Source organism: Phragmites australis, chromosome 3, assembly GCF_958298935.1.
Source record: "Phragmites australis chromosome 3, lpPhrAust1.1, whole genome shotgun sequence".
NCBI classification, from domain to species: domain Eukaryota; kingdom Viridiplantae; phylum Streptophyta; class Magnoliopsida; order Poales; family Poaceae; genus Phragmites; species Phragmites australis.
In genome coordinates, this window is record NC_084923.1 from 41,197,928 (window position 1) to 41,225,004 (window position 27,077).

At 45.7% G+C, this 27,077-nt stretch overlaps 2 protein-coding genes across 3 annotated transcripts; both read left to right on the forward strand.

Moving 5' to 3' along the window:
• The first annotated feature begins 12,109 nt into the window (after positions 1-12,109).
• On the forward strand, positions 12,110-15,441 carry LOC133913121 (uncharacterized membrane protein At4g09580-like). 2 transcript variants are annotated; one of them, XM_062356176.1, is made up of 4 exons: positions 12,110-12,586; positions 14,407-14,598; positions 14,729-14,899; positions 15,151-15,441. In XM_062356176.1, the coding sequence occupies exons 1-4, from the start codon at positions 12,149-12,151 to the stop codon at positions 15,280-15,282; spliced, it is 933 nt and encodes a 310-aa protein (XP_062212160.1). In that variant the 5' UTR covers positions 12,110-12,148; the 3' UTR covers positions 15,283-15,441. The 2 variants fall into 2 exon arrangements, with proteins under 2 accessions (XP_062212160.1, XP_062212161.1); XM_062356177.1 differs by having other exon boundaries at positions 12,186-12,586; positions 14,328-14,598.
• Positions 15,442-16,296: 855 nt separating this feature from the next.
• Positions 16,297-18,293, forward strand: LOC133913122 (small ribosomal subunit protein uS13c-like). The gene is made up of 3 exons (XM_062356178.1): positions 16,297-16,472; positions 17,416-17,655; positions 17,929-18,293. The coding sequence occupies exons 1-3, from the start codon at positions 16,374-16,376 to the stop codon at positions 18,103-18,105; spliced, it is 516 nt and encodes a 171-aa protein (XP_062212162.1). The 5' UTR covers positions 16,297-16,373; the 3' UTR covers positions 18,106-18,293.
• Positions 18,294-27,077: the final 8,784 nt, after the last annotated feature.

A 27,077-nucleotide genomic window follows, 5' to 3' on the forward strand; every position in this document is an offset into this window, starting at 1 on the left:
GTGTCACTGTAAGGGACCTTCGATACTTCCACCTCCGAAGGCCCGCCTTGTCTGGGACTTCGATCCCAACAGTTGGCGCCGTCCGCGGGATCGAACCCACGAAGGCATGCCACCCAAGAAGAAAGCGAGGCAACCCGGAGGAGTGGAGGCGTTACTGGAACCCCCAGCCGCGGTCGGACCTTCGACCGACAGAACCACTCTGGCCGTACCAGGATCAAGTAATGCCTCAGCCGGGGGGGGGGGGGGGGGGGCTTCGGCTGGACGAGAGCGGCATTGCGAAGTTGATACAGGGCCACAACAACCTACCGATGGCCGACATGATGACGCACTTCGGATGGACACGGAGAAAATGCCTGTCATGGAACCAATGGATCACACTCGCTTCGATCTTCCAGAAAAAGAAGGCGAAAGGGGGCGGACTGAAGAATGGGAGGAACTCGGCAATTTCGCGGAGTTTGAACATGAGGAAGAAACAAACGAAGAACGAAATGCGAGGCTAGAAGCCGAGGAGTTGGAAAGGAAACTTGCGCACAAGAAGCGCATGTTGGATGGCCTAGCAGCGAGCCGGAAAGCCGCAGAGTACCGCAGGTGGGCAGACGAAGCAAGAAAAATGTTGGAAAATATCCAAGAGAAAATCGATATACTCCAAGCGGAGGGCATGTCTCGCCGGCCGACGCCACCGGGAGATTTGATACGAGCTTCGCAAGAAGTTCAGCGAAGATCTTCCACGGGAGATCCTAAGTCACCCCTAGCAATGGACCTGCAAAATCAGCCATGGCCGCTAGGATTCAAGATGCCCAAAGTGGTAATGTTTGATGGAGAATCAGATCAGAGAGAATTTGTCATGAGTTTCGAGGCAGCTGTAGAGTCAGCTGGTGGGGACGGTGTAACCTTGGCGAAGGCCTTCGTATTGGCGATAAAGGGAATAGCAAGGTCATGGTACTCCGCCCTACCCCCGGGGTCCATATATTCATAGGAACAGTTGCGCACTGCGCTATACAGCAACTTCCAGGGGAACCGGGCAGACAACATCACCGCAACCGACCTCTTCGCGCTAAAGCAGCAACCAATAGAAACTTTACAGAGCTATATGCGTCGATTCGTACACATACGTTATCAGGCGAAGGGGTTGAGCAAAGATACGATCATTGATGCCACAATACAGGGCATCAGAGGGGGCCTGTTGGCAGGAAAGCTCATCAGAAAAAGACCTGCAAGCGTCCAGGAGCTGCTCAACAAGATGGAAGAATACTCAAGGTCTGAGCTCGATCATCTCCGAAGGAAAAATGAATTTACGGCCTCAAAAGTAAAACATGCACCACCTAAAGAGGCAGGTGGTGCCAATCAGAGAGACAGACCTCAATGTCCAAGAAAACCTGAAGGTCCTGATTATCCAAGCCAAAAAGAAGTCAACCAGATTAACCCCAGCCCACCCGAAGCAGTCCAAGGATCGTGCGAAGCCTACAACTCGTCCAATAGAGGAGGCCGGGCGGGCAGGGGAAGAGGCCACAGAGGTAGAGGAGGACGGCCTCCGCACGACCCGGCAACCTTCTACTACGAGCTGCACGGCGAAGGAGCTGGCCACCGGACTAAACATTGCCCACAGGTCGTGGCTATGAAAGAAAGTTTAGCGAAGTAGTCGGTCGATAACGGAAGGACAGTTCACCATGCAACAAGCTTCGCAAGAAGCGAAGGGTGGCAAAACCACAGTCAGCACGTGGTGTTTCCGAACCAATGGCAGCAAATTTCAGCACCACAGTATGCACCCGCACCTTCAACTCAATTTGATCAAACTAGGCAAATAAACATTCGGGGCGACCTACCCCCGCCACCGCCAAGACCCGCAATCAAGGCACCACCAGAAAGTAGCAAATCAGTTAATACTATAAACCATCGGTACAATGTGGTACTGGCCATTTCAGGGGGGTCCAGCCAACAAACAGAATCCAAGAGACAACGAAAAGAATACGTGCGAAGGGTTAACCACGTCGGAGTGGGACCAACGTACGTCAATTCAAGATGGTCCAGCATTCTCATACATTCTCGCAAGAGGATATGAGGGTATTAGATTATCCGCACACAGATGCCTTTGTCATTACCGCGAACATCTCGGGAAATGAAGTACATAGGATATTGATCGATGGAGGAAGCTCCGCGGACATTATCTTCGCTGATGCCTTCGATAAAATGGGGCTGCGAAGAAGTGACTTAAAGCAAGCTGGATCGCCGTTACTAGGCTTCGGCGGAAACACAATCAACGCTCTGGGAAAAATAACAATTCCAGTGTCGTTTGGCGAACAGATGAATTTCCGCACAGAAGAAATTACCTTCGATGTGGTGGACATTAGCTACCCGTACAATGCGATATTTGGGAGGGGGTTCCTCAATACATTCGGAGTAATACTGCACCACGCATATTTGTGCATGAAGATGCCTGGCCTAGAAGGAGTCATAAAGGTGTTGGGAGATCAGCGAGTTGCTAGGCGAATCGAAGTGGGAATAGCTCCAGAAAGAAGAAATATCCACAACATCGCAGACCCTTCGACGGGTCCCGAAGCAGGCCACAACCAGCCAAATATAGGAAAATGTGCGAAGGCTGCACCAGAAGGAGCTACCAGAATAGTACAACTAAATCATGAAAAAGAAGATAAAAAGATCACAATAGGAGCAGAGGCCCCAGCAGAGGATCAGCGCCAACTTGTAATGTTCCTTTGCAACAACGACGATGTCTTCGTGTGGTCCCCAGAGACCTGCAAGGAGTAAGTCGAAACATCATTCAGCACAAGCTAAATGTGGACCCCAAAGCGAAGCCAAGGAAGCATAAGCTTCTTCGGGAGAAAGAGAAGAAGCAGCAAAGGCCGAACTAGAAAAACTACTCGATGCCGGAGTGATACGCGAAGTTATGCACTCGGAGTGGTTGGCCAACCCTGTATTAGTAAGGAAAAGCAATGGAAAGTGGAGAATGTGCATCGACTTCACAGATTTAAATAAAGCTTGCCCCAAAGATGACTTTCCACTGCCTAGAATTGACCAGCTCGTAGACTCCGCAGCCGGCTGCAAGATGCTAAGCTTCTTAGATGTTTATGCAGGGTACCATCAAATATGGATGGCAAAGGAAGACGAAGACAAAACGAGTTTCAGAACCTCCTTCGGAACATACTATTTTGTAAGAATGCCTATGTTGATGACATAGTAGTAAAAAGTACCAGGAGGAGCCAACACATCGAAGACCTCCGGGAAACCTTCGATAATCTATGAAGAGCAGGTTTAAAATTAAACCCAGAAAAATGCGTTTTCGGAGAGCAATTCGGAAGACTCCTAGGGTTTCTGGTGTCGAAAAGAGGCATCGAAGTGGATCCCCAGAAGATACAAGCAATTTTAGATATGAAACTGCCACAGAACAGAAAACAAGCCCAACGCTTGACAGGAAGGCTAGCAGCATTGAACAGGTTCATTGCAAAGTCCGCCGAGCGAAGTCTACCATTCTTCAAGGTGTTAAAAGGTTCTGACCCTTTCAAATGGGGTGCCGAGCGGCAGGCATCCTTCGATGAGTTAAAAATCTACTTCACGAAGCTTACAGCACTGACCAGCCCGGATCCAGGCGCAGATTTGCTGTTATACATAGCGGCATCCCCCTCAGCAGTCAGCGCTGTTCTTGTACAGGAAATACCCAAAGACAATAGGCTGCGCCAAGCACCGGTGTATTATTTATCCGAAGCGCTAGCAGGCCCAAAAAAGTCATACACAGAGTTGGAAAAAGTAGCGTATGCACTAGTAATGGCATCCCGCAAGCTCCGCCACTATTTCACTTCTCACAAGATTAGAGTGCCAACTTCCTTACCCCTTCGCGACATGTTCGAAAACAAAGAAGCCATCGAAAGAATAGCGAAGTGGGCAACGGAGATCGCTCCATTCATGATCGTCTTCGTGGCACGAACATCATTAAAATCGCAGGCGCTGGCAGATTTTGTGGCGGAATGGACACCTTCATCTGAAGCATTGGATGACGAAGCACCAGAACCTATCTGGACCGCGTATTGCGACGGAGCTTGGGGAGCTACAGGAGCAGGAGTTTCGGCAGCAATGTTTTCACCTTCGGGGACGAAGCTGCGATACGTGTACTACTGGTACTTCGCAAGGCGAAGGCTTTGGGAGCCAGAAGAATACTTGTCAAAACAGACTCAAAGGTCGTAGCAAGTCAAATTGAAAAAACATTCCAGGCAAAGGAACCAGAGCTGATCAAGTACAGAGCAGCAGTGCGAAGAATGGAAAAAATACTTCGTCGGATTCACAGTCAAAAGTGTATCAAGGAATGAAAACAACGAAGCAGATGAGCTAGCGAAAGCGGCTTCGCAAAACCTGCCCATGCCTCTAGACATTTCTATCAGAAGCTAACTGAACCGGCCCTCGAGGACAGTTTCAACCAAACGCGCCTGGTTGCAACAATCGAGAGCGAAGACTGGCGTTTTCCAATAATGGCATATCTGCGGGGTCAGAGAGATATCGAAGATAGGGTCGAGGAAAAGCGCATGGCTCAGAGGGTCAGACATTATAAAGTTATAGACGACAATCTGTACAAAGCAGGAGTCTGCGCACCATTCTTGCGATGCATATCTCAGAAAGAAGGCCAACAACTGTTAAGCGAAATTCACAGCGGGTTGTGCGGTTCTCATATCAGAACAAGGGCTTTGGTAGGAAAAGCAAACAGGCAATGCTTCTATTGGCCAACGGCTGTAAATGATGCGGACCAACTGGTACGAAGTTGCCAACAGTGCCAATTCTGGCCAACGGCTGTAAACGACGAAGACACAACTCATTCCGACGATCTGGCCATTACGGCGGTGGAGAATTGACATTGTTGGACAGCTGCCGCCAGCCCCAGGAAATTTGCGGTATGCGGTGGTGGCAGTGGAGTACTTTTCAAAATGGGTAGAAGCAATGCCACTTGTGAGCATAACGTCAAGAAACATACAGAAATTCCTATGGCGGAATATTGTATGCCGCTTCGGAGTTCCAAGCAAAGTAACCGTGGACAATGGCACTCAGTTCGATAGCGCGGGTTTTAGGGATTTCTGTAATGGTCTGGGCATAAAAGTAATTTTTGCACCAGTATACCACCCACAATCTAATGGCGCAGTTGAGAGAGCAAATGGCATCATCTTCGCGGGGGTCGCGAAGCGTCTTCACGAATTGCCAAAAGGAAAATGGGTCGAAGAACTGCCCAAGGTACTATGGTCATTAAGAACAACGGTTACAAGACCAACGGAATACACGCCATTTCGCCTCCTCTTCGGCGAAGAGGCCATGACTCCAGAGGAATGCAAAACAAAATCATTCAGGGTCGTGAATGAACTAGACCAATGCAAAGAACTATCATCGAAAGATGCCCTTGAAGAAGTAAGATTGCAAACCGCAAAAAACCTGGCCACTTATCAAAAAGAGACAAGAAAATAGAGAGATGGGAATGTATCCGAAAAGACCTTCGCCCCTGGGGACTTGGTGTTGCGAAGATTCGGTACAACAGCATCGGTTGGAAAACTTCAGAGTAAATGGGATGGCCCTTTCATAGTTAAAAGATCTCTGAGACCTGGCTCTTATCATTTAGCTAATATGGAAGGTGAAGAGCTTCCACACACCTGGAACACAGACAACCTTCGCAAGTTCTACGCCTAAAGGTCGGCAACTAAAGTCCGAGACTCCAACGTAATTTTTAATTTTCAATTTCGTAGTATTTCTTGTAATCACATTGTAAGGGTACTGCACTCTTTTCCTCACAGGGGGACCCCTTCACCAGGGGGTGAGGTTTTTAACGAGGCAGAAACCCATGTAAACAACGATAGTGCCACCCCCACAAAAAATGTTGCTGGTCTCGAGTACTAGTAGTTTTCGTCGAAGTGCGCCAGCCTAAAGATAGATTGGTGCACCAATCGACGACTAGAACGCGGTGCGAAGTGTAAGCAAACAAACGTACACTTGCGACCTTCGCGGGATTGCAAAAACCGCTAGGGGCTAAGAGTGCCTGGCCCTGCACCGAAGGAAAAAACAAACATTCGGGACAGAAAATAATGAAGTGTCGCTGAGCCAAAGAAACGGCAACGCACTTCACCAAAAGTCGGGGGCTAAGAGTGCCTGCCCCCGCACCGAAGGGAAAAACAAACCTTCGGGACAAAAAAAATGAAGTGTCGCTGAGCCAAAGAAACGGCAGCCCGTCTCGCCAAAAGTCGGGGGCTAAGAGTGCCTGCCCCCGCACCGAAGGGAAAAACAAACCTTCGGGACAAAAAAAAAAGTGTCGCTGAGCCAAAGAAACGGCAGCGCACTTCGCCAAAAGTCGGGGGCTAAGAGTACCTGCCCCCGCACCGAAGGGAAAAACAAACCTTCGGGACAAAAAAAATGAAGTGTCGCTGAGCCAAAGAAATGGCAGCGCACTTCATCATAAGTCAGGGGCTAAGAGTGCCTGCCCCCGCACAGAAGGAAAAAACACGCCTTTGTAAAAAAAAATGGGGGGGGGGGGTGTCGCTGGACCAACGAAACGACAGCGCATTTTTCAACTAACTCGGGTGCAAATATCAACGGCCCCCGACGTGAAGTAAAATCAAGCCTTCGAGGCTAAAAGTCGGGGGTCAAGAGTGCTTGCCCCCCCAAAGGCCGAAGTTACCTGCGACTAAAAGTCGGGGGGGGAGGGGGGGGGGGACGGCGTTTAAAAAATATATAATAATAATAAAAATATTAGCCCCATGCAATCGCAGGAAACTGCGGCGAAATTCGGGGGGAGGGATTCGCCAAATACGTCTGACCCGAAGAATCCAACTAAGGTTCAGAACGCCTCGAATCGTAGAAAACGTTTCGGGCGCCATGCCGCTAAAAGTGTAACAAAAGAACAAATCATAACACAAACCCGATTTATTCCGCTTCAGAATCAACATTTGGATCAAAAAAAATCCTTATACAAACGACTAAAAGAAAATTGATAAGCAATGCCTTCGCTGGCTTGAAAACGCGACAATGGGGCTGGATGGGCCCCAACTTGATTACAATATGACGGTGACATAGGGATATCGTTGTCACTACCACTTCGCCTCACTACCTGCGAAGAGGGACCACACCGATAGCAAATTTGTGGTCTGTGCAAAACCGGCTCTTCGTTCAGAGGTTCAATCTTCGGCTCAAGGAGCACCGATGTGCCTTCAACATCTCCTTTCGCTACACGGCGCAGATTCCATTCAGTTCGTCGACTAGCTAGCGTCGAAGGACTAACAGATTTCCAAAACGCTTTTGTCCTAGCGTTCATACCATCATACGACCTACACTTCGCATGCCAATACCGCTCGAGCTCGATATCGGCATGACGTCGGTGAAATGATTCCCAGCAGGACCAGGACACATAAAAATTGTCACTCATCATAGTCAAAGGCACAGCTTCTTCGGCTACCTGTGCAGTGTCTGAAGGAAGGACCTGCGCAGGGAGCGCAAAAAGGTCAATAACACTTCGATATAAACATAAAATATATTACACAGCCAATGTGTTACATCGTCAATTACAAAAGCGAAAGCATAAACAATACGACCCTTCGCGCCAATTCAACCCACCTTCCCAGTATCTTCGGCTGTCGTGGTCGTCGGTTTTGACGAGGGGTCATCCCTCGCCTTGGCCTAACAAAAATTAATAATAATAAATACATTACTACCACACATAACCCCTTTTATAATCTTCGACCAGACAAAACAAAAGTTAAGTCAACATACCCTTTGTCGGTTCATTTCGGCTTCTCGAAGAGCGAGCTCGCGGCCGTGCTTGCACCAGTGATTGGTGGTGAATGATCGAGTAGTGCTCTTCGATGCCTTTGTAACGGCCAAAGTTGAAAGATCCGAAGGGTACTGGAAGGAAGGTCTTTGGAGAGCAGTATGATGGTTGCAACCCATCATCTCGACAGATTGCACGAGACTTCGGGCAGCAACCATTGCGTAGAAGTCACCGTAAAGTTGTGCGGTAGGAAGGAGGCTACCACTGGTCTCATTGATCCAACTAATAAGTCTACCCAGCCCTACGAGTTCGATTGATGGGGGAGCCGCCGAGGCGCCAATACCTTTGAAGGTATGACTGATTGCTTCGCACGCGGTGACCGCCTTCAGCTCAAGCTCCCCAATGACATTAAGAGCATCGTCGTTGTAAGCCTTCGCTTCGCTTAGTTCAGCCTGCAGCCGCTCAGCTTTCTCTTTCTCCGACGCGCAAAGTGCTTGCAGTTCGCACACTTGCGCCTCGGAGGACTGCAGGTTCTGCCGAAGACAGCTTACTTCGCTGTCCGCAATCCCCTTCTCCGAGCGAAGGGTGGTAACCTCCCTTTTAAGCTGCTCTAATCTTAACTCTACATCCTTTGCATGCCGCGACATCTCGCGTTTCTGGCCCTTAGCTTTTTCCGCTCATTTTTGCAACAAGTCAATCTGGACCTGAGCGCTTCGGGCCCAGGCTTCGGATTTTTCAGCTTGTTTACGTTGAGCTCGTGAGAGGAGCAAAACCTGAAGTATTGAATACAAGTCAGCAAAATACCAAGTTTTTTTTAATATAAGAAAATATACGATATACCTTCGCTATAGCCACATCGGATGCATCGATCAGCTCTCTTGTAGACTTCTGGGCAAGCGGAATCTCGAGTTTAGAAAGGACGAAGGTTCCAAACATCTTTTTCACATCACTGACCTCCCCGATACTCGGTTCAAATATGGCGGGCCGCAACGCCTGAGGCGCAATAGCCTTCGCGTCAAGCAGCCCGCCGAGACCCATCAAACCCTTCCCTCTGCAACGGGGCGCACTCGGCGTTGACTCTTCGGTCTCAGAAGATGAGCTCGAAGGTGATGAGGGCGATGAGTATGCCGCCACCTCCATGTCATCGCCACCTTCGGCTTCGGGCTCCTCCTGAATGGCGGGCTCAGTTATTGCGCCCGTCTCTGTCAATTCCTCATCGTCGCTCAGAATTAACGTCGGAAGATCAACGCGCGAGCAAAACAAGGACTTCGGCGCCTAGACCTCCTGCACGCCTTCAGAACTCTCTCAACGGGCCATGTCGCGCGAAGCAGCAGAGCCCTCAAGAGACGTTTCAGTGTGAAAAACCTCGAGCGTGGCTTCGCGTGGTTTTTTCCGGAGGGCAACAGCTTTCTTGGTGCGGCCCGCCTTTGGTGACCGCTCTGGGCGCTTCCTTTTCGTCGAAGGGCCAACAGCGGGCTCTTCGCCCGCTTCCGCTGCTGGGGAGCCCCCCGCGTTACTTTGCAGCACAGCGGCAATCTTTGGTGGTTCAGCATATGACAGACCTCGATACTCGAAGATTCTGTTCAGTCTGCGGGTAAGTCCCTGGTCGGCGCACAGCTGCGCTCCGCCAGGTGTAATCTTGCCAACTAACATTATAGCCTTTGCCTCCACCTCGGCGACTGACAAATCTGGAAAAAATCATAACCGTTAGGCAAGGAAATTTAAATTATGTAAAAATGCGCGGACAAGAGGGCACCTGCGAAGCCGTCCAGAGTAGGATGGGGCTGGCAAAGCCCCTCGGGCCCCTTCTCCCCAAATTCTGGAATAACCCAGCCATGGCTAAGAGGCCAGACTCCGGCAGCCAAGAACTCCTCCACCAAATCACGGGTAGAAAGATGCTTCGCACACCTAGCGAAGGCTTCAAGGGTGGTTTGCTGCGATGATTTCAACCGCACATCTGGTGCACGGTTTCTCTTCACTTCTTCACATTTAGATACAAGGTATTCTTCGGCCTCCACCTTGTGGTAAAACCACCACTGAGTCCAATCACTAGGCCACTTATTCTTGTATACAACCGCGGGAGTAGACAAGCCAGCGCGATAGGCGAAGTTCAGACACCTGTAGTGGGCCTCGCTCTGCACTCCACGGGCGAAGACCGGCTTAGGTTGGTGATGCAGTCGGTGCGCGGCGGAGAAGGCCCTAGCGGACGCCTTAACCCCCTCCGAGCGGGCGGCCCAGGCGAAGAGACTCATTCTAACTATGGCGTTAGGTGTCAATTGATGCAAATAGACCTTGAAGAGTTTTAATACTTTGATCACCATCTCGTCACAAGGAAGCCGAAGGCCAACCCGAAAATAGTGCACAAACACAATGGCCTCATCGTCAGCGGGCTCCGGTATCTCTTGTTTGCCGGAAAGCCGGACCTTCGAGACATCGCTAATCAAACCTTCTCTGACAAGGCCAGCCAGAACTTCACCGTCCACTTTAGACTGTCCAATCCAGTAGGTCTTCTGTCGGGAGGATCTAAGCTTCGAAGCCATCTAGTCCAAGAAATTCCTTCAACAGCGCGATGGCAATCGGGGGCTTCGTTTAGGGCATCCGAAAAACTGTAACTTACTTCGTACGAGAGCGACAGCTTTTAGCAAGGGCACGGTGAAAAAAATTTTTTGACAGCAGCCCGGTATTTATAGGGTGAGACGGCCGCGGTTACAACTTCAAGCATTGAAAATTGTACCGGCACCGAAAACCATGCTCGGATATCCACCATGAACATTAAATGCAGGCAGTTATAGAGATCGTTGCGTCGCCGCTAAGGAGCATTAAAAAACCTAAAAATTAACAACGTGCATTGAATCCAGCAAACTTCGACAGGCCGAAGGGGGACGACGTTTAGATATCTCGAAGACTACAGGCTCGGCCTATCAAAGATAAACCTTGCCAGTAGAGGGGCTACTATTGGGGATCATCTCCCATCACCCCCTGACTCGAAGGCAACCGCGAAGTTTACTGGAGATGCTATGTGATAGCTGTCGTGCTGATTGCAGGAGTTCGTCCGTCAGTCGCGGAGATCATGGAGCGAAGTTGGTCGAAGGGTGCGGGCGTCCACGCACCTTCTGGTCACTGAATCGGCGAAGGCGGAGGCTAATCGACTTCGACTGTCGAGCGAAGCCTCGGTTCGCATCCCACATCCTTTGAAGCGAGCGAAGGCACGACCTGGTCTTCGCCGGGGGGGGGGGGGCGAAGGCTGCCCGTCATGCGGCCGGGTGAAGAGGGCTTCGACACCCTTCGAATGGATGGCCAGCTCGATAGTGGGCCCGACTACGGTTGTCCTGGGTACTGTTGTAATTATGGGATCACGCTCATTTGTACTATATTACCCCCGGATATTCCGAGAATGTAGTAGGTTAGGGGGTAAGATATGTAAACAGGACCCATGATCGCCGGGTACGGGCTATAAATAGAGCTACAGTGTAACCGTAAGAGGTAATTAAAAACTATTCCACTTTCAGTACGTGTCACTCTAAGGGACCTTCGATACTTCCACCTCCGAAGGCCCGCCTTGTCTGGGACTTCGATCCCAACAGTTCGGTAAGCCTTCGACGTTCACTACTTTGAGCACCGGACAATCCGGTGAGTGTAACCCCACCAGACAAACTATTTTGCACCATCTCCTAAAGAAATAGTCTGGTGTGCACATTGCCCCATCGCCGGACAATCTGTTGTAGTATTTGATTTTCTGTTCTGAGTCAAAACCCTTTCGGTGTGAATTTCTTCTGAACGTCGGATCATTCGGTGTGTACAAAATTTTCAGCGTCAGATCATCTGGTGAGTGCAAATTTTCCAGACTCAGACACAAACGCCAACTCCATTTCTCTCCATCTTTGATTAGTCAAAATCATAATCTTCCAATGTAATACATAGACATACTCATACAAAACCAAAAATCATCCAACCAAATAAAAACATTATCAATCACTCATCGCATATAAAAATAAGACACATCTAAACTTGATTTCTCTTATAAATTATCAGGACTGTTTAGTTACATTGATATTCATACTGAAAAAGTAGATAAAAAATTATAAAATATAAAAAAAAATCGATAGATAAATATATATGAGATGAAAATGATAAATTGACGAGACAGCATGTATATTTACGCTCTCATACGAAGTTGTCTTTCCCCAAGTTGCATCACATATTTGTAGATGACTGCACTACAAAGTCTTCATGTTGGCCGTCACCAGCAGCCGGAGAGAGGCCGGCCCAAGTCTCACTCGGACCTCTCGGTCAAAAGGACAGATCCCACCAATCGACGCACCGGATCAAACAAAGACACAGGAAAAAAGAGAAAAAAAGGAACAAAAAAACACGACGCGGGGAAGAGAAATTTCCACGAGATGGGTCATGCACGATGAGTTGCATTTCCCCGCGGCACAGAACACACAACACCGCACCACCGCCTCCTCCCCCTCGTCCTCCTCACCCCATGAGGCCGCCTCCGAGACATGCCTCGTAGCCCCGGTAGCAGCCGCCGCCTCCTCCGCGTCTCTCCTCCGTCCGAGCCCCCCGCGCCTCCGTAGCCATGGCCATGCCGTTCGCGCGCCGCGACATCGAGGCGGCGGGCGCCTGCTCCAGCCAGGACGACTCGCCGGCCGCCAAGAAGGGGAAGCCGGAGGCCTCTGGGATGCGCCCCACGCTGACGCGGTCCGAGGCGTTCGCGTTCGCAGCCGTGCTCGCGCTCTTCACCGCCGGGATCTGCTGTGTCTTCCTCGCCGCGCCCCGCCGCGAGTTCGGGCAGATCCTACGCCTCCCTCGCAGCCTCGCCGACGTCCGCCTCCTCAAGTAAGCCTACCCCTGCCGGTTGCTCATTTTGTTTCCTGATCGGCTTTGCATTTTGGATCGAAGCTGTTCGTGTCTGAGAAAACGTAGTTTGAATCATACAAGCAAGGTGTCTATTGATTTACTCTTGCAAGTTTTGGGCATGATTTCGGCTGCCGATTTCCAACGATTAGGCTGTACTTCATCATTCTGAGAATTTGATCGAGATTTGGGATTGGTGAGATCGAGTATGTACGCGCGTTAGAATCAAACGAAACTGAAGCCATGTTTTAGTAGATGCGAACTCAGAAAATTAGGAATACACGGCAAGGTGATTACTAATTTCTTGGAAGAGGACAAGTGAGGATCGCTTTCCTGGTTGATTCTTGCAGCGGTTACAACAATGGGACTTGGTCCAAGTCAAAACATCGTTGGAGATTAGGTAGGGTTAGCAGATCTTTGGCTGTGCGATTTTCTCTAGGGCCCTTCGATTTGCTTACTTTCTTGCTGGAAAATGTATCTCCCAAGAGTCAGCGCCACTATAGTTGTCAGTTCAATTAGCCGGGGAAGTTTGCAAGTATATTGGCCTTATGTGTCTGTTTTTCATATCTTCCCTTTATCATCATCCATACAAGACGAAAGATATTATCCGCATTTATGTCTGGCTCTACATGTTAGACAAATACGTAGTTGAAGGTATAAGTACTGAACAATGCCTTTAATTGTAGTACCAAAATTAATATTTATAGTTCTGTGAACTATTATCTCCTTATTGGTTTAATTTAATAAACTTAACATTTTCATTTAACCTTAGTATTTAGTTTAATAAACAGGTTATGATTTGTTGTGTAATCAATAAGAAAAATTCAATCTAGTAAACTAGTATCACTAATACATAAATCAGCTTTAGCCATTTCAAATATAATGCAAAAAATTATGGATTTGTTGGACAGAAATATAGTCAGTGGAGTTCTGTTCTTTTGTCCATATTGTTGAGTCTTTCATAGAACAGAAAAGAACATTTGACCTCCCGTCAGCTAACTTGTATGTTATAGGATTGTTCCTATTTCTCCTTTTGTTCTAGTTTACTAATTTGACAAATTAAGAAGATACGATCACTGAAAAGTTACTACTAATTTATCATTTTTCTGATGTATTAGGATGTGGCTTTGCATATCTGTTGCAACCATCCAACCGCTCACCAAACTGTAGCACATTCAGTTGTGTTTCTTGTTCCAACAGCGGACCACTCCTTTTCTTTTTTTTTGCTAATTCGACAACTCGATTAAACGACCAAGACATTAATATTACTGCATCACTTGTTTTCCTGTACTAGAATGTGGCCACGATCTCCATTGTAAATGCTTAATAAAATTTAGCAAACTGAGGTGTGTTTCTACGATGTTACTAGTTACCAAACCCTCGTCTAAAAATACAAGCTCAGTGCATCTGATACTTTTTTCCTGTTTGAACATTTGTCTTATACTGGCTTAACCATAGTATTCTCAGACTTTTGAGTCGTAGTACAGGCGGTACTAAATACATAGCCAATTCTTTCTGCTTGATTTTCTACTCGACCTGTTATTTATTGGATTAACAAGAAAATCTTGCTATCTTCAAATTCATAGTGATGACTGTAGTAATTGTTCATGTCTGCAATCTTTATAGAGTATGGTAACAATGAAATGAGTGGATATTGTTTGTTCTGGAATATGACATCTGCTGCTACTGCTAATACTGTAATACGTTTCTCTGAAACTTACAGAGACAATCTCGCTGTTTATGCAAGAGATCATCAAGCAAATTTTATATTGGGGTATTGCTCAATATACATCTTCATGCAGACATTTATGATCCCCGGAACAATATTCATGTCTTTACTTGCCGGGGCTCTTTTTGGAGTGATTAAAGGTGGCATTTTGGTCGTCTTCACTGCCACAGCTGGCGCATCATCTTGCTATTTTGTCTCCAAGTTGATTGGAAGACCCTTGGTTAGTTGGTTGTGGCCTGAAAAACTGAGATATTTCCAGTCAGAGGTAATCTTCTGCTATGTCTGTTGGTTAGCATTTTCTTAAGATCCTTTCTGCAAATGGCAGAGTTCAGCCAGTTCTTTATTCATACAACATTAACTTGGTTTGTATAACAAAATTTTTGTTTCTAATGCAGATTGCTAAGAGGAAGGAAAAGCTATTGAACTATATGCTTTTTCTGAGAATAACACCAACTTTACCCAACACATTCATAAATATGGCGTCATCCATTGTTGACATACCTTTCCATATTTTTTTTGCTGCAACGCTAGTTGGTCTCATCCCAGCATCTTATATCACTGTAAAGGTAAACATCTTCCTAACATCTTATATTTTTTTTATCTCATCTTTGTAGAGTCTGTATAGAATTTTCTTGTGGCCAGAAACAGGATTTCTAGCGTGTAGTGCCCATATCAGACTTCTATGTCTTTTGTTGAAATAGCAAGTCCCCACCTTTGATCATGTTGCTTGCTTTTGGAAGCGTCTTCTGTAGTTTCTTTTCCCCTCCTGATGATGAGTTGGTACTTGCTAATGATTGTTGTTGCTATTGACCTGCAGGCTGGTAGAGCTCTAGGCGATCTGAAATCAGTTAGAGAGTTGTATGACTTCAAGACATTAGTCGTTCTGTTCCTCATTGGATCTGTTGCTGTTGTTCCAACAATCCTGAAAAGGAAGAGAACATACGAATGAGGCCTCAGCGCATCTAATACTGTCTCCAGATGCTCGAAAATGTATTAGCTTTTTTTCCCCCTATCCTTCTTGTTTTCTTGATATTGTATACCTATTCAATTCTAGCTGTAGAGATGTAACATCGAATGCTTCCTAATACCAGATGACGCTATTACTGTATCTGCTGGTCTCATGTGCACTGCTGTTCTGTATCACTCTCCGCTGTGCACTTTGCTTACTAAGACCATCGCCGAGTGCCTTCGTGGATGAGAATCCCTTAGCGAAGGGATTTTCGTTTCCTTTTCAACGGTTTTTTTTTATATTTCTCGTCATGAAAGGATTTTTAAAGCTATTTTTTTTAGGATGAGATTCTCTCTCTTTTCCTTTTATAAATATTTTTAAAGTGAAACTGTTAGAAATGAGAGAAAATAAAGGGAACAAAAACAGAGAGAGGAATCAGAAAGAAAAAAAAATAAAAAAAAATATATAGTTAGAGATGATCTAATTGTGTGAACCGAAACCAAGAAAGAGTCTTTATATGCTCGATGGATATGTATCCTCTCAGTATTGCTAATAATGTTATCTAAAAAATATTGACAATTATATTATTAAAAAATAATGTATTGCTAATCAATTTTCAATTTTTTTTTTAGGGAAAGACCCGAAGGGTTTAGAGTGCTCCATTAATTCCTGGAAAGCAGAACCGAGTATACACCCCTTTTACAGAAACACCCTTGACGAAAAAGAAAATTACAAACATACCCTTGGGAGTTCCTGGAACTGATGGCTTCGTTGTGCCCAGCGGCATCTGATATTCTTCTCCGGATGCCTGCGCCATAGCTGGACGTCTGGACCTGGCCCTTTTGCTTAGATTGGGGGACTTGACATGCTTGTCCTAGTGGGGACTTGACATGCTTCGGCCTTTGGGATTTATAAGGCCGAACTCTCTAACCATTTGGGCCTCGTAAAGCCCAAAAGAAGCCTCTCCGGCAAGGCTCAGGTCCGGGTCAGGAACAGCCTGTAGCAACCTTATCGGCATCCCCGTCGGGTTCTTTTCTATCCGAGACACAGCGCGCACACCTTACCCTCCGCGGCTCGACAGGAGAGCAGCAATGGCGACCCTCTCCATGGTCTCCGTCCCCATCGCTCCCTCCTCCCTTTCCCTCTCCACCCGTGGCCGCAGCTCCTCCCTCTCCTTCCCCGCTCCCAAGGTTAGTGCCGACTTCTCCCGCCACCGCCCCCCTCCTCTCCTCCCCGTTGCGACCGTTTGCTTGTACGTGCCATTCCTGGGTGTCTGCGTGCCCTGTGCCTGTATGTGTTCGCTCGCTTCACCCTGACACCTGCGGCCGGAGAGTGTTGCTATTCGGTGCGGCTTGTTTCTTGCGTTTCTGTGACCTTGTGCTTGGAACGAAAAGGGACCAAGGAGCTAGTGCTAGTGTGGTGTGCTAGTAGTATGTATATGCCGCTTATGTGTGACTTTTTTTTATATATTTTGACCCTTTTTGAAAACTATTTTTAAAAATGAACCAGCAGCAAAACTATTTCTGGCGTGAACATGGCCAATATTCGCGCCATAGGCCATAGCGCAGACCACAGGGGTCAAAACTGGGAATGGTTTTGACGACACCACTTCGTGCCACGGCCGATGGCGTGGATGTTGGCCGTGTTCGTGCCAGCCATGATGGTGCGAACACGGTTAACATCCGCGCCATCGGCCATGGTGCGGACCCAAAGGTCAAAACTGGAAATAGTTTTGCCACTGGTTCATTTTCAAAAATAGTTTTCGAAAATGGTCAAAATATGAAAAAAAAACACCTTATGTGTGCAATTGTACGGTCGTGTTCAGGATGTTGGAAGGATTGTCTTGTGTGACTTGGGGGATTCTCGCCACAATGGTAGGAATTGGTGTATTATGTTGATTCATGCATATGAACCCCCTGCCCCTAGCAAATTGTTGAATAATGCCCCAGCATTGTGTATGTCTGATTCTGGTAGCAAAGGAAAGGATGGTTCGTTTAGTTGGAATATTGATGTGGATGTGACGATCGGAGTTGTTCTTTGTTATTCTCATTATGATGACCCTTCATACCCAGGGTCATGTTGGTAATTCTTTTGTGGTTTTGATTCTTCTGTTGTTTGTTGGGGACCTGACAGAAGGGAGGAATTGGTCATAGTGGCCTGCGGATCGAGTGCATTCGTATTGGTGGTGTTGAAATTCCAAACCACAAGAGGGTAGAGTACTCGCTGCAGTACATCCACGGCATTGGGCGGACACGCTCCCGACAGATCCTTTTGGACCTCAATTTTGACAACAAGATCACCAAGAACCTCTCTGAGGAGGAGGTCATCACCCTCCGTAAGGAGGTCGGCAAGTACATGATTGAAGGAGACCTTGTAATGTCCCTGAATCCTTTGCTAATTCAACACTAAAATTCTTTGATTTAGAAGTTCATGCATCATGATGATTAGCAATTTTTCTGGTTACCCTAATTAGCATATCAATGATTCCTTGAAAATTTGGAGGCTTCAAGTTCATCCTGCAGACCTGTATAGTACTGTTGTACTTTCGTCGATGATATCTGACAATTTTAGCTTTATATTGTTGCTGCCTTTAAAAGGGATGAAAATACTGAATATTGGTGCACTGTTCTTTGGAATGCTTTACAGAAACGTTTCAACCGTGTGGCGATTGAGAGGATGAAGGAGATTAGGTGCTACAAGGGCATCCGGCACAAGCTTGGGCTTCCGGTTCGTGGCCAGAGGACAAAGAACAACTGCCGGACACTCAAGGGAAAGAGGGCTTCAGTTGCCAAGAAGAAGTCGCCTGCCTCCCAGGAGGAATAAGTCACATTGCCATGTTCTTAAATCCTGTTTGGTTTTTGTGTAACGTCACCACTGCTTGGTATTTCATTTCGAGCTTTGATGCTGTCATAAATGAATCATGGGGATATGATCAGCTGCCGCGAATTTTATAGTTGTGAAATAGCTTATATGAATCGATGCTAAATCAAGGTTGCATTTGTGTTTTTTCACATTCATGATCCACTCACTCTCTCTCTCTCTCTCTCTCTCTCTCTCTCTCTCTCTCTCTCTCTCTCTCTCTCTCTCTCTCTCTCTCTCTCTCTATGATGCCCTATCTGTGCTTGATGCTAGGAGTTGAACCTGCTCCTAATGTGTTATTATTTACTAGAATCGGTGTTCCAAGAATTTTTCACCTGCCACTGTATTGACAACCAAATTTGATATGTCAGAGTCTAAAGTCTAATTAGTTTATCAAGTATTTTAGTGGCCGAATTATTATTGTTTATTAGCTTAATTCGATCGCCAAATGAATGGGTAGCCGAATATAAATGTTCTGGTTTAATCGGTTGATGGCTAATTAAGTTAATAATTAGTTACTTAAGCCGATTGATATGTTGAGTAGGAAACAAAAAAGTAGAGAGAGAACTTCATGGTTGCCAGCATGTTTGGAAGTCTAATGTTTAGCGTGTAGACCGTGGAATTCGGCACAACAATGAATTAGTCAAATTAGTGGGAGTCAATTATTTAAGGTTAATTTCATTTGGCTCTTAGGAGAGTAATTAGCCAAATAAAAGAAATACTCATGTATTTATTAGCAAAAAGTGACACGGCTAGGATTTTTTAACACCGGATGTTCTGATGCTTGGGCTATGTCATTACCAGATTATCCGGTGGGTAGAGTAAGTTAGTGCAAATTGAATTCTGCAGAGAGTTTGGTTCTCTGGAGATTAGTTAGGTGAAGTCTTCGGTAAAAGCATCGGATTATTCGGTGAATATAATATAAGTTTTTGTAGAGAACTCAAATTTGTTGAAAAATAGTCCCGTGAAACATCCGGTGAGAGCATTGGATTATCCGATGAATACAAATAGTTTTTTTAGAGGGCTTAGATCTCTTGGAGAATGTTCCAGTGAAACCACCGGTGTAGCCATGTTATATGCCGAAACATCTGGTATTCATTAAACAGAGTTTAGTGTTTTAGCCTGGTTTAACTCGTTGTATGTTCTGCAATCAGAATTTTATTCTCACCGGACCATCCGGTGTTCAGTCCGAATCTGACTCGATTTGGTTTTTTTAGATTTGTTTAGATTCTTTTGGTATTTTTGATCGAACAAGGTATGTGTAGGCAGGTTTTAAGGATGAGATAGAGTCCTATTCTATAAGGCCAAGTCTAAGTCATCCTTATAAATAGTTGAGAGAGGTGAAAGCCGATTGAATCATCACCAATAGATCAAAACACAATCGCATCTATCTTTTTACCCAGCTCTTGTAGTCCTCTCTTTCCAGCCTCTATTGCTGCCACCCTTGATCTTCATGACCCAGGGCAAGCTGTCAGCCAACCGTGCCCTGACAGGGTTCCTTCCGGGTGCGATTTGCTGACGAAGATCCATCGTCGTAGTGCCAGATTTGGCTTCCTAGGGGCTGCTTCGTCGGGTTAGTTATCCTTTGTTGGTTTACTTGTAAATTGGTCGCTCGTTGCCGCGATAGCGTAATAGTCTTATCCACTGATGTACGCCATGCACATGGTGCTGGGGATTGCACACGAGGTGCTCGTGTGTTGGCGTGAGAATCCATATTTTTACGCTAACACATTTTGGCTACTCCACTGGTGTCGGAGGGTTAACTCCTGTCGCAGGGATCCCGAGAGACCCTTTTTTAGAGATTCGACCGGGGGATGATCCTGAATAAGTTCGTCGGAGAAATAAATGGGAATGAATGCAACGGCCGGTGGTGGGGGTGACGACCTAGTGCAAGAAGAAGTAAATGCACCAGAATTTAGACAGGTCCGGGCCGCACGGGGGCGTAATACCCTACTCCTGTATGGATGCTATAACTGTCCTGAGGAAGTCCCTCAAGGATGTTGCTGGTTACAAGGATGTTGGCCTAACTAAGAGCTTGAGGCTCCTTGTTCTTCGGCTGGAACTGTGCTCAACCTTGCTCACAGTGTCTACTCTTGCGCTGTGTTCTTCGTGGGGTTCGGGTTCTTTCGCCGTTGTTCTCCAGGATGGCTCGATCCTCGCTGTGGTTGGTCTGTTCTTCCTATCTTGGTTCTCTTGCTTCTGTGTTGCCGGCTATTTTAAGTACTCGCCGGCCACGACATGCCCCGAACGGAAAGGAGGGGGCTCGAGTTCTGATACGCCATAAATGGAAAGGGCGTCATCATTTCTTCTGGGTGAAGTGACCGGGGGTGGAAAATGCGTCGCACGCCCGGTCATCCGTCACCATAAATGCCTTGGCAACTGGCGCCGTGGAGAGGGCCCACCGGGCAGCCGCAGAGCAACCCGGCGTACTCGCCCTGTCTTGTTCCCCTGCCACAGCAGTGCGGCAGATGGAACACCTTGATCCTCACGATGTTATCCCGAGACAAGCCGGATGGCACGGGACGGGATCTGTGCAATTAATGACCCCACGCCTCTCTGCCAAAACATGGTAGGAACTGACGCTGAGCGCTGCGGGAGCAGTTGGAGGTGTCAGGCCACGCACGCTCATTAAATGCGTCCTCGGACCTCTGGCTGGTTGACACCTCATCAGCAGGCCCCTCGAGGGCCTTTCTGGGTTGTCGGGGTACCGAGTGCTCGGGGGTACTGTTCACATCCCCGAGCACTCTCTCCCGAGAACTCTTGCACGAACCTTCAGGGAACCGAGTGCTCGGAGGCTGCCACGTGCAGCCCCGAGCACTTTCTCCCGAGCACTCTTGCACGAACCCTCGGGGAACCGAGTGCTCGGGCGCTGCCACGTGCAGCCCCGAGCACTCTCTCCCGAGCACTCTTGTACGGATCTTCGGGGAACCGAGCGCTCGGGAGCTGCCGCACGCAGCCCTGAGCACTTTCTCCCGGAACTTAGCTCTTCTGATCGTCGGGGGACTAGGGTGCTTGGGGGTGACCGGGCACCTCCTCGAGCACTTTCTTCCCGGTACTCGGATTCCGTGGATCATCGGGGAACTGGGGTGCTCGGGGATCACTGACTGTGGCCCCGAGCACCTTCTCCCGGGACTTGAGCTTTTCTAATCCTATAGGAGAGACCTCGCGGGGTGACGCCATGTGGCGGATAGCTGGCCTGGCCTCGGGATTTAGGAACCTCTGGTTCCTGATACATCGACAACTGGGGAATCAACTTCCTCTGCCATGATGAAGGATGTTGCATTATCATCCATATACATCAAGCCCGAGGTATAATTTGCAATTGTGTTACCCGTTTCTCAAGTTTATTTTGCAAATATAATAAGTAGGTATGTTAATACTGCTATGCTTGTGTTTTCTAGTCGTGTGAGTGCTATGCAAGAGTTATATTGTAGTAACGATATATAGCATTCCATGTTAAATAATGATAGTGCTCCAATTTTTAACAATGTCAGCATGCCACAAGGATTTGTGCCTTAATTTATCGGTATTATTTACACCCTTTAGTGTATCATAAATTAAAGTGCCGATGAACAATCATTATGGTTGAATTGATACAATAGGTTTGACCAATTGCTTTGAGTCATCTTATGCTACATCAAATGCCACTAGATTGGAGGAAACACCTTTTTTTTTTCACCATCATATGCGACGTTTAACATATCTAATTCGGCTCCATATGTCACTAAAAATTATAGCCGAATAGATGAAAATTTAGCAAGCATGTCGGATGCCTCCATATAACATTGTAGTATATAGTGTACCTCCCATACTAGCTCTAGGCTCAGGTATTACATATGGTTTATTATCGGATGGTAATTTTATTAGTTCTTTGCAACATATACCATATACGAAACCAAATCAAGTGTCACAATATACTTATAATATGTCACAACCTAATTCTTTTAGGCTGTAACAATCAATTGATGTGACACCTAATTAGTTCACAACCAAACAATATATAGGGTCTAAAAGTAGCGGGGGCAATCTGATTTGAACATAGATGAAGTACGTAGGATATGTGAAATATTTTTAGATCTAAAGGTAGAAAACAACTGATTAATAGGATACGAGAGATTTTTAGTTCTTATAATTCAAATTTGGATTCACGAGACCAAAGACCAGCTCGTGTTGAATTGTCGGCTACGGTTGAGAAAAAGAAGGCTATAGTGTAATCGTTTGAATTTTGTGCCAAAACAACTGACAAGACAAGAAGAGTTGCCAATTGCTGGTGATGTTGTTGGTAATGGTACTATTGCGCTCCAGATTGGTGCTATAGTAGTTGTAGCTGACCCAACTAGCGGTAGCACGTCACAAGAAATTGGGCAAATTCAGGGAGTGGCAAGGAGGAAAGAGGCAAAATTTTCGATGGTAAATAAGGAATTTTCTCCAAGAAATTAGTATGGCCGAATTGCTGTGCATTTCGGATGAAAAGAAAAATCACATTGCCACCACAGGTAGCAGTCGAGTTGATATAGTAAATAGCTATAGTGCCAAGATAGCAGTTATAGTTGAGCCACAGGAAGGTTCGGACATAGCAAAAAATACAAGTTCTGTTGGTGGTCGTCATGAGTTTCAGAAGGTAGCCAGGTTCAAAGGAGGCTTGGCTGATAATCAGTGTGGAAAAAGGAAAAATTCAGCGACTATAGCCGAATATGGTAGCAGTTCGTTTGTGTCAAAAAGTTCAAGAAAATTGTTAATGATGTCCGGGGCCAAACCGCATATGCGGAATAATTTTCGCATAGAACCTAAAAAGACAGCACATGTATATGAAAGACTGATTGTATTGATACGTCCCACACCCACAAGGATTTAAAATGCCACAATTTATAAAATTGATAGGTGAGGATAATAGAACCACCATAGAGCATGTCGGTCAATTTATTGTATAATATGGGGAGGCCGGCAACAGCAATGCATTGAAATTAAAATTATTTCCGTTGTCTTTGTCAGGTATTGTATTTATATGGTTTACTTTACTCGCTCCAAATTCAATTCATACTTGGTTATAGATTGAGCATAAGTTTCATGGTTATTTTTATATTAGGGATAGAAGATTGAAGCATGATGACATTAAAATGACCGATATTAATGTAGTGGAAAATAGGTCTAAGACATCGGACAAGGCAAGTATAAACAAAAGTATAGCCGAATGGGTAGATATTAAATCTGAATCATTCTTTGTTTAACGTTAAAGCATTTTCTATAAAAGAATTGGCTAGACAAGAAAAAATATATACATTTGATATGACTAAATGTGATCATATTTTTTATATTTTATTGCAATAAAAATATATTAGATTACTTGATTATTATATTATACCATCACATGAAGAGTTCAATTGGTGCTCATATTGTAAATGACATAATTTATTTACTCATGTTACTAATAATTCCAATGTGTTTCACCGACAAATACAATCAGTTATTAATGAAGGTTGATTGAAATTTGCAGACTGTCCGAAGAAAGTGAGCATGAGTTAGATGAAAAATTCTCCCATACAAGTGTGCTTAATTGTGGGGACAAGAAAATATTGATTCGACCAGAGCAGGCTGATGCAACCAAAGGCAAAAAAGAACTGATAGATTACAAGCCTATTGATCATGAAATCAAAAAGGCTAACAGTTTTTTGGTACAAGCAAGAATATGGTTCAGTCCCTAAAGGTAGTAAATAGGTTAAGGGAAAGGATAATGTTCAAGTATCGGCTGCTACAATTATACAAAATACAACGCCAAAAGTGACATTCAAACAAACTTTGGTTAAATATGAGAATAAAAAGACCGATCAATATGGTTTAGATTAGGCGAAGGGATCCAAGAAACAACCGCAATATCACAAGCTTGCATCTAGTTATCAAAACCATTGGCGACCACATCATCTATATACATTACCTGCTCCACCGGTACTTGTATCATGGAATCCATCCTTAGGTATGTTTGCTTATCTTCTATGGTTTTGATATGGTCCTTGGATGCGATTTTATGAATATTTACATTCTAGTTAGGTATTATCAAGACAAGACAAGATGTATATGATCGGCTGTTATGGCCATGTCAAGAACATTGTTATTGGATATAACTACTTATTAAAACGCCAAAAAAACTGGGGGCAGAAAAGTGATTTTGTTTGGAAGGTTATATATGCTAGAGTTCATTTCGGCTACATATAGATGCTTGGTGAAATATATATGGCTAATGTTTTATTATTTATCATCATCTTAAGAAAGAGCTAAAATGATCAATACATTGTTTATGGTCATGATTAAGATGCAAATTTGTTTTTTTGGTACGCAAGCTTTGCCAAAAAAAATAGGAGGTGACAACCAAATTTTACATGTCATGGTCTAAAGTCTACTTAGTTTATCAAGTATTTTAGTGGCTGAATTATTGTTGTTGGTTAGTTTCATTCAATTGCCAAATGAATGGGTAGCCGAATGTAAATATTTTGGTTTAATCGGTTGATGGCTAATTAAGCTTAGTAATTAGTTACTTAAGCCGATTGATATGTTGAGTAGGAAACAAAACAGTAGAGAGAACTTCATGGTTTCCAACATGTTTGGAAGTCTAATGTTTAGCGTGTAGATCATGGAATTCGGCACAACAATGAATTAGCCAAATTAGTGGGAGTCAATTATTTAAGGTTAATTCAGCTTGGCTCTTAGGAGAGTAATTATCTAAATAAAAGAAATACCCATGCATTTATTAGCAAAAAGTGGCACCGCTAGGATTTTTGTGAACATCATGAACATCAGATGTTCCGGTGCTTGGGCCGTGTCATCACCGGATTATCCGGTGGGTAGAGTAGGTTAGTGCAAATTGAATTCTATAAAGAGTTTGATTCTCTTGGAGATTAGCCTGGTGAAGGCTCCGGTGAAAGCTCCGGATTATCCGGTGAATACAATACGAGTTTTTGTAGAGAGCTTAGATTTCTTGGAAAATATTCTGGTGAAACATCTGATGAGAGCATCGGTGATTAGAAATTTGTTCTCACCGGAATATCAAGTGTTCAGTCTGAGTCTGGCTCGATTTGTTTTTTAGATTTGTTCAGATTATTTTGGTAGTTTCGATTGAACAAGATATGTGTGGACGGGTTTTAAGGATGACATAGGGTCCTATTCCATAAAACCAAGTCCAAGCTGCCCTTATAAATAGTCGAGGGGGGTGAAGGCCGATTGAATCATCACCGATGAATCAAAACACAATGACATCTATTTTTTTACCTAGCTCTTGTAGTCCTCTCTTTTCCAGCCTCTATTGCTACCGCTCTTGATCTTCATGACCTAGGACAAGCCGCCGGCCGACCGTGCCTTGACGGGGTCCCTCATGGGTGTGATTTGCTGACGAAGATCCATCATCGCAATACCAGATGTGGCTTCCTAGGTTCTAGTTCACCAGGTTAATTATCCTTTGCCGGTTTGCTATAAATCGATCGCTCATTGCCGTGAAAGTGCAATAGTCTTATCCGTTGTTGTACGCCCTGTGCGTGGTGCTGCGGATTGCACAAGAGGTGCTCGTGTGTTGGCACGAGGATCCATATTTTTGTGCCAACACACTGTGATTTGTGAACTACTGCAAAAAGGCATATCAGTGTTGGTTGAAAAATGGCTTCACTGCCGGTTTTTCAACAGGCACTCTTTACTCGGCACTGATACTCGGCTAATATCAATGCCGGTTGACCACTCGGCACAGTTATCATTTTCAGAGAATAAAAAAAGAAAAAAATTGGCAGTGGGAGCAGCATCCGAGCTAGCTCGATTTCGAGCCAGCTCGGATGCGCCACTGTCGCCGCCACTACGTTGCCGCCATCTCCGAGCTTCCTTTCTTCCTCACCACTGAAAGCATCTAGGCCCTAATTCGTGTTTTGGTAATTAATAACAATATATCTTTATGGACTAACTTATTTGGTTGATTTATGAAAAGGTTAGTTACAAAGATGTTGCGGAGCTAGAAGATGTATGAGTGGAAAGCATGAAAAAGACTAGCTCAAGGCAAAGGTATATTATAGGGCATTTTATTTTTCCGATCAAAGGAGTTTAGAGAAGAAAATTGACCAAATTTATAGGATAAATACCGTACTATTAAGAGGGATTGATATGTGTTTAATTAAGGCTTCTGTAGTGCCAAATTTGCTCAAACTTGCATTCCACGTAGAGTTGAAAAATGTAGTTTGAGAGAATCCGAAGAAAATACTGCCTTTGGGAGTTTCTGAGTGTTGGTGGTCTGACTGGCCTATGAGGCGGTCTGACCACTGTATATGAGTCAGGGAAGTCCTGTTCTATCTCGAGAGTGGTTGTCTGACTGGCCCTTCGGGTGGTCTGACCGCTGTATAGCTTCGGTAGATTTTGTTCGGACCTCATGCCCGATCTGACCGGTTTGTGTCACGGTCTAACCGCCGAGGAACAGAAGGCTCTAGAAAGCTTCTGCTCGGTGGGCGGTTTGATCGCGGGGTCGGCCGGTCTGACCGCCAAGGTTGAGACGGTCTGACCGCCGGTGTCTTGCCGGTCCAACCGTGCGCGAACAGAAGGTTTTGGGGGTTGGTGGTTCGACCGAGAAGGTTGACGGTCTAACCGCCAGCCTGTGTCCGAAGTCAATTTGACCATTGTCTGTAGCCGTTGTACGAGGGCGGTCCGACCGCCATTTGTGATGCGGTCTGACCGCCACTTACGCAAAAGTGTCAAAACAATAGTAACGGTCGAATTCTGGGTTGAGGGCTATAAATAAGGGCTTGGCTGGTTTCATGAGTTGGCTTTTGCACTCTAGCACTTCAGTACAACACTTTGAGCTCTTGCCCTTCTCCTATCTCTCTCTTGGCTTAGTGGTTGCATCTTTGAGAGGTTGAGAGCATCTAGTGCATAATTTCAAGAGTTTGAGCAATTAGGCACTAGTGATACTTCAA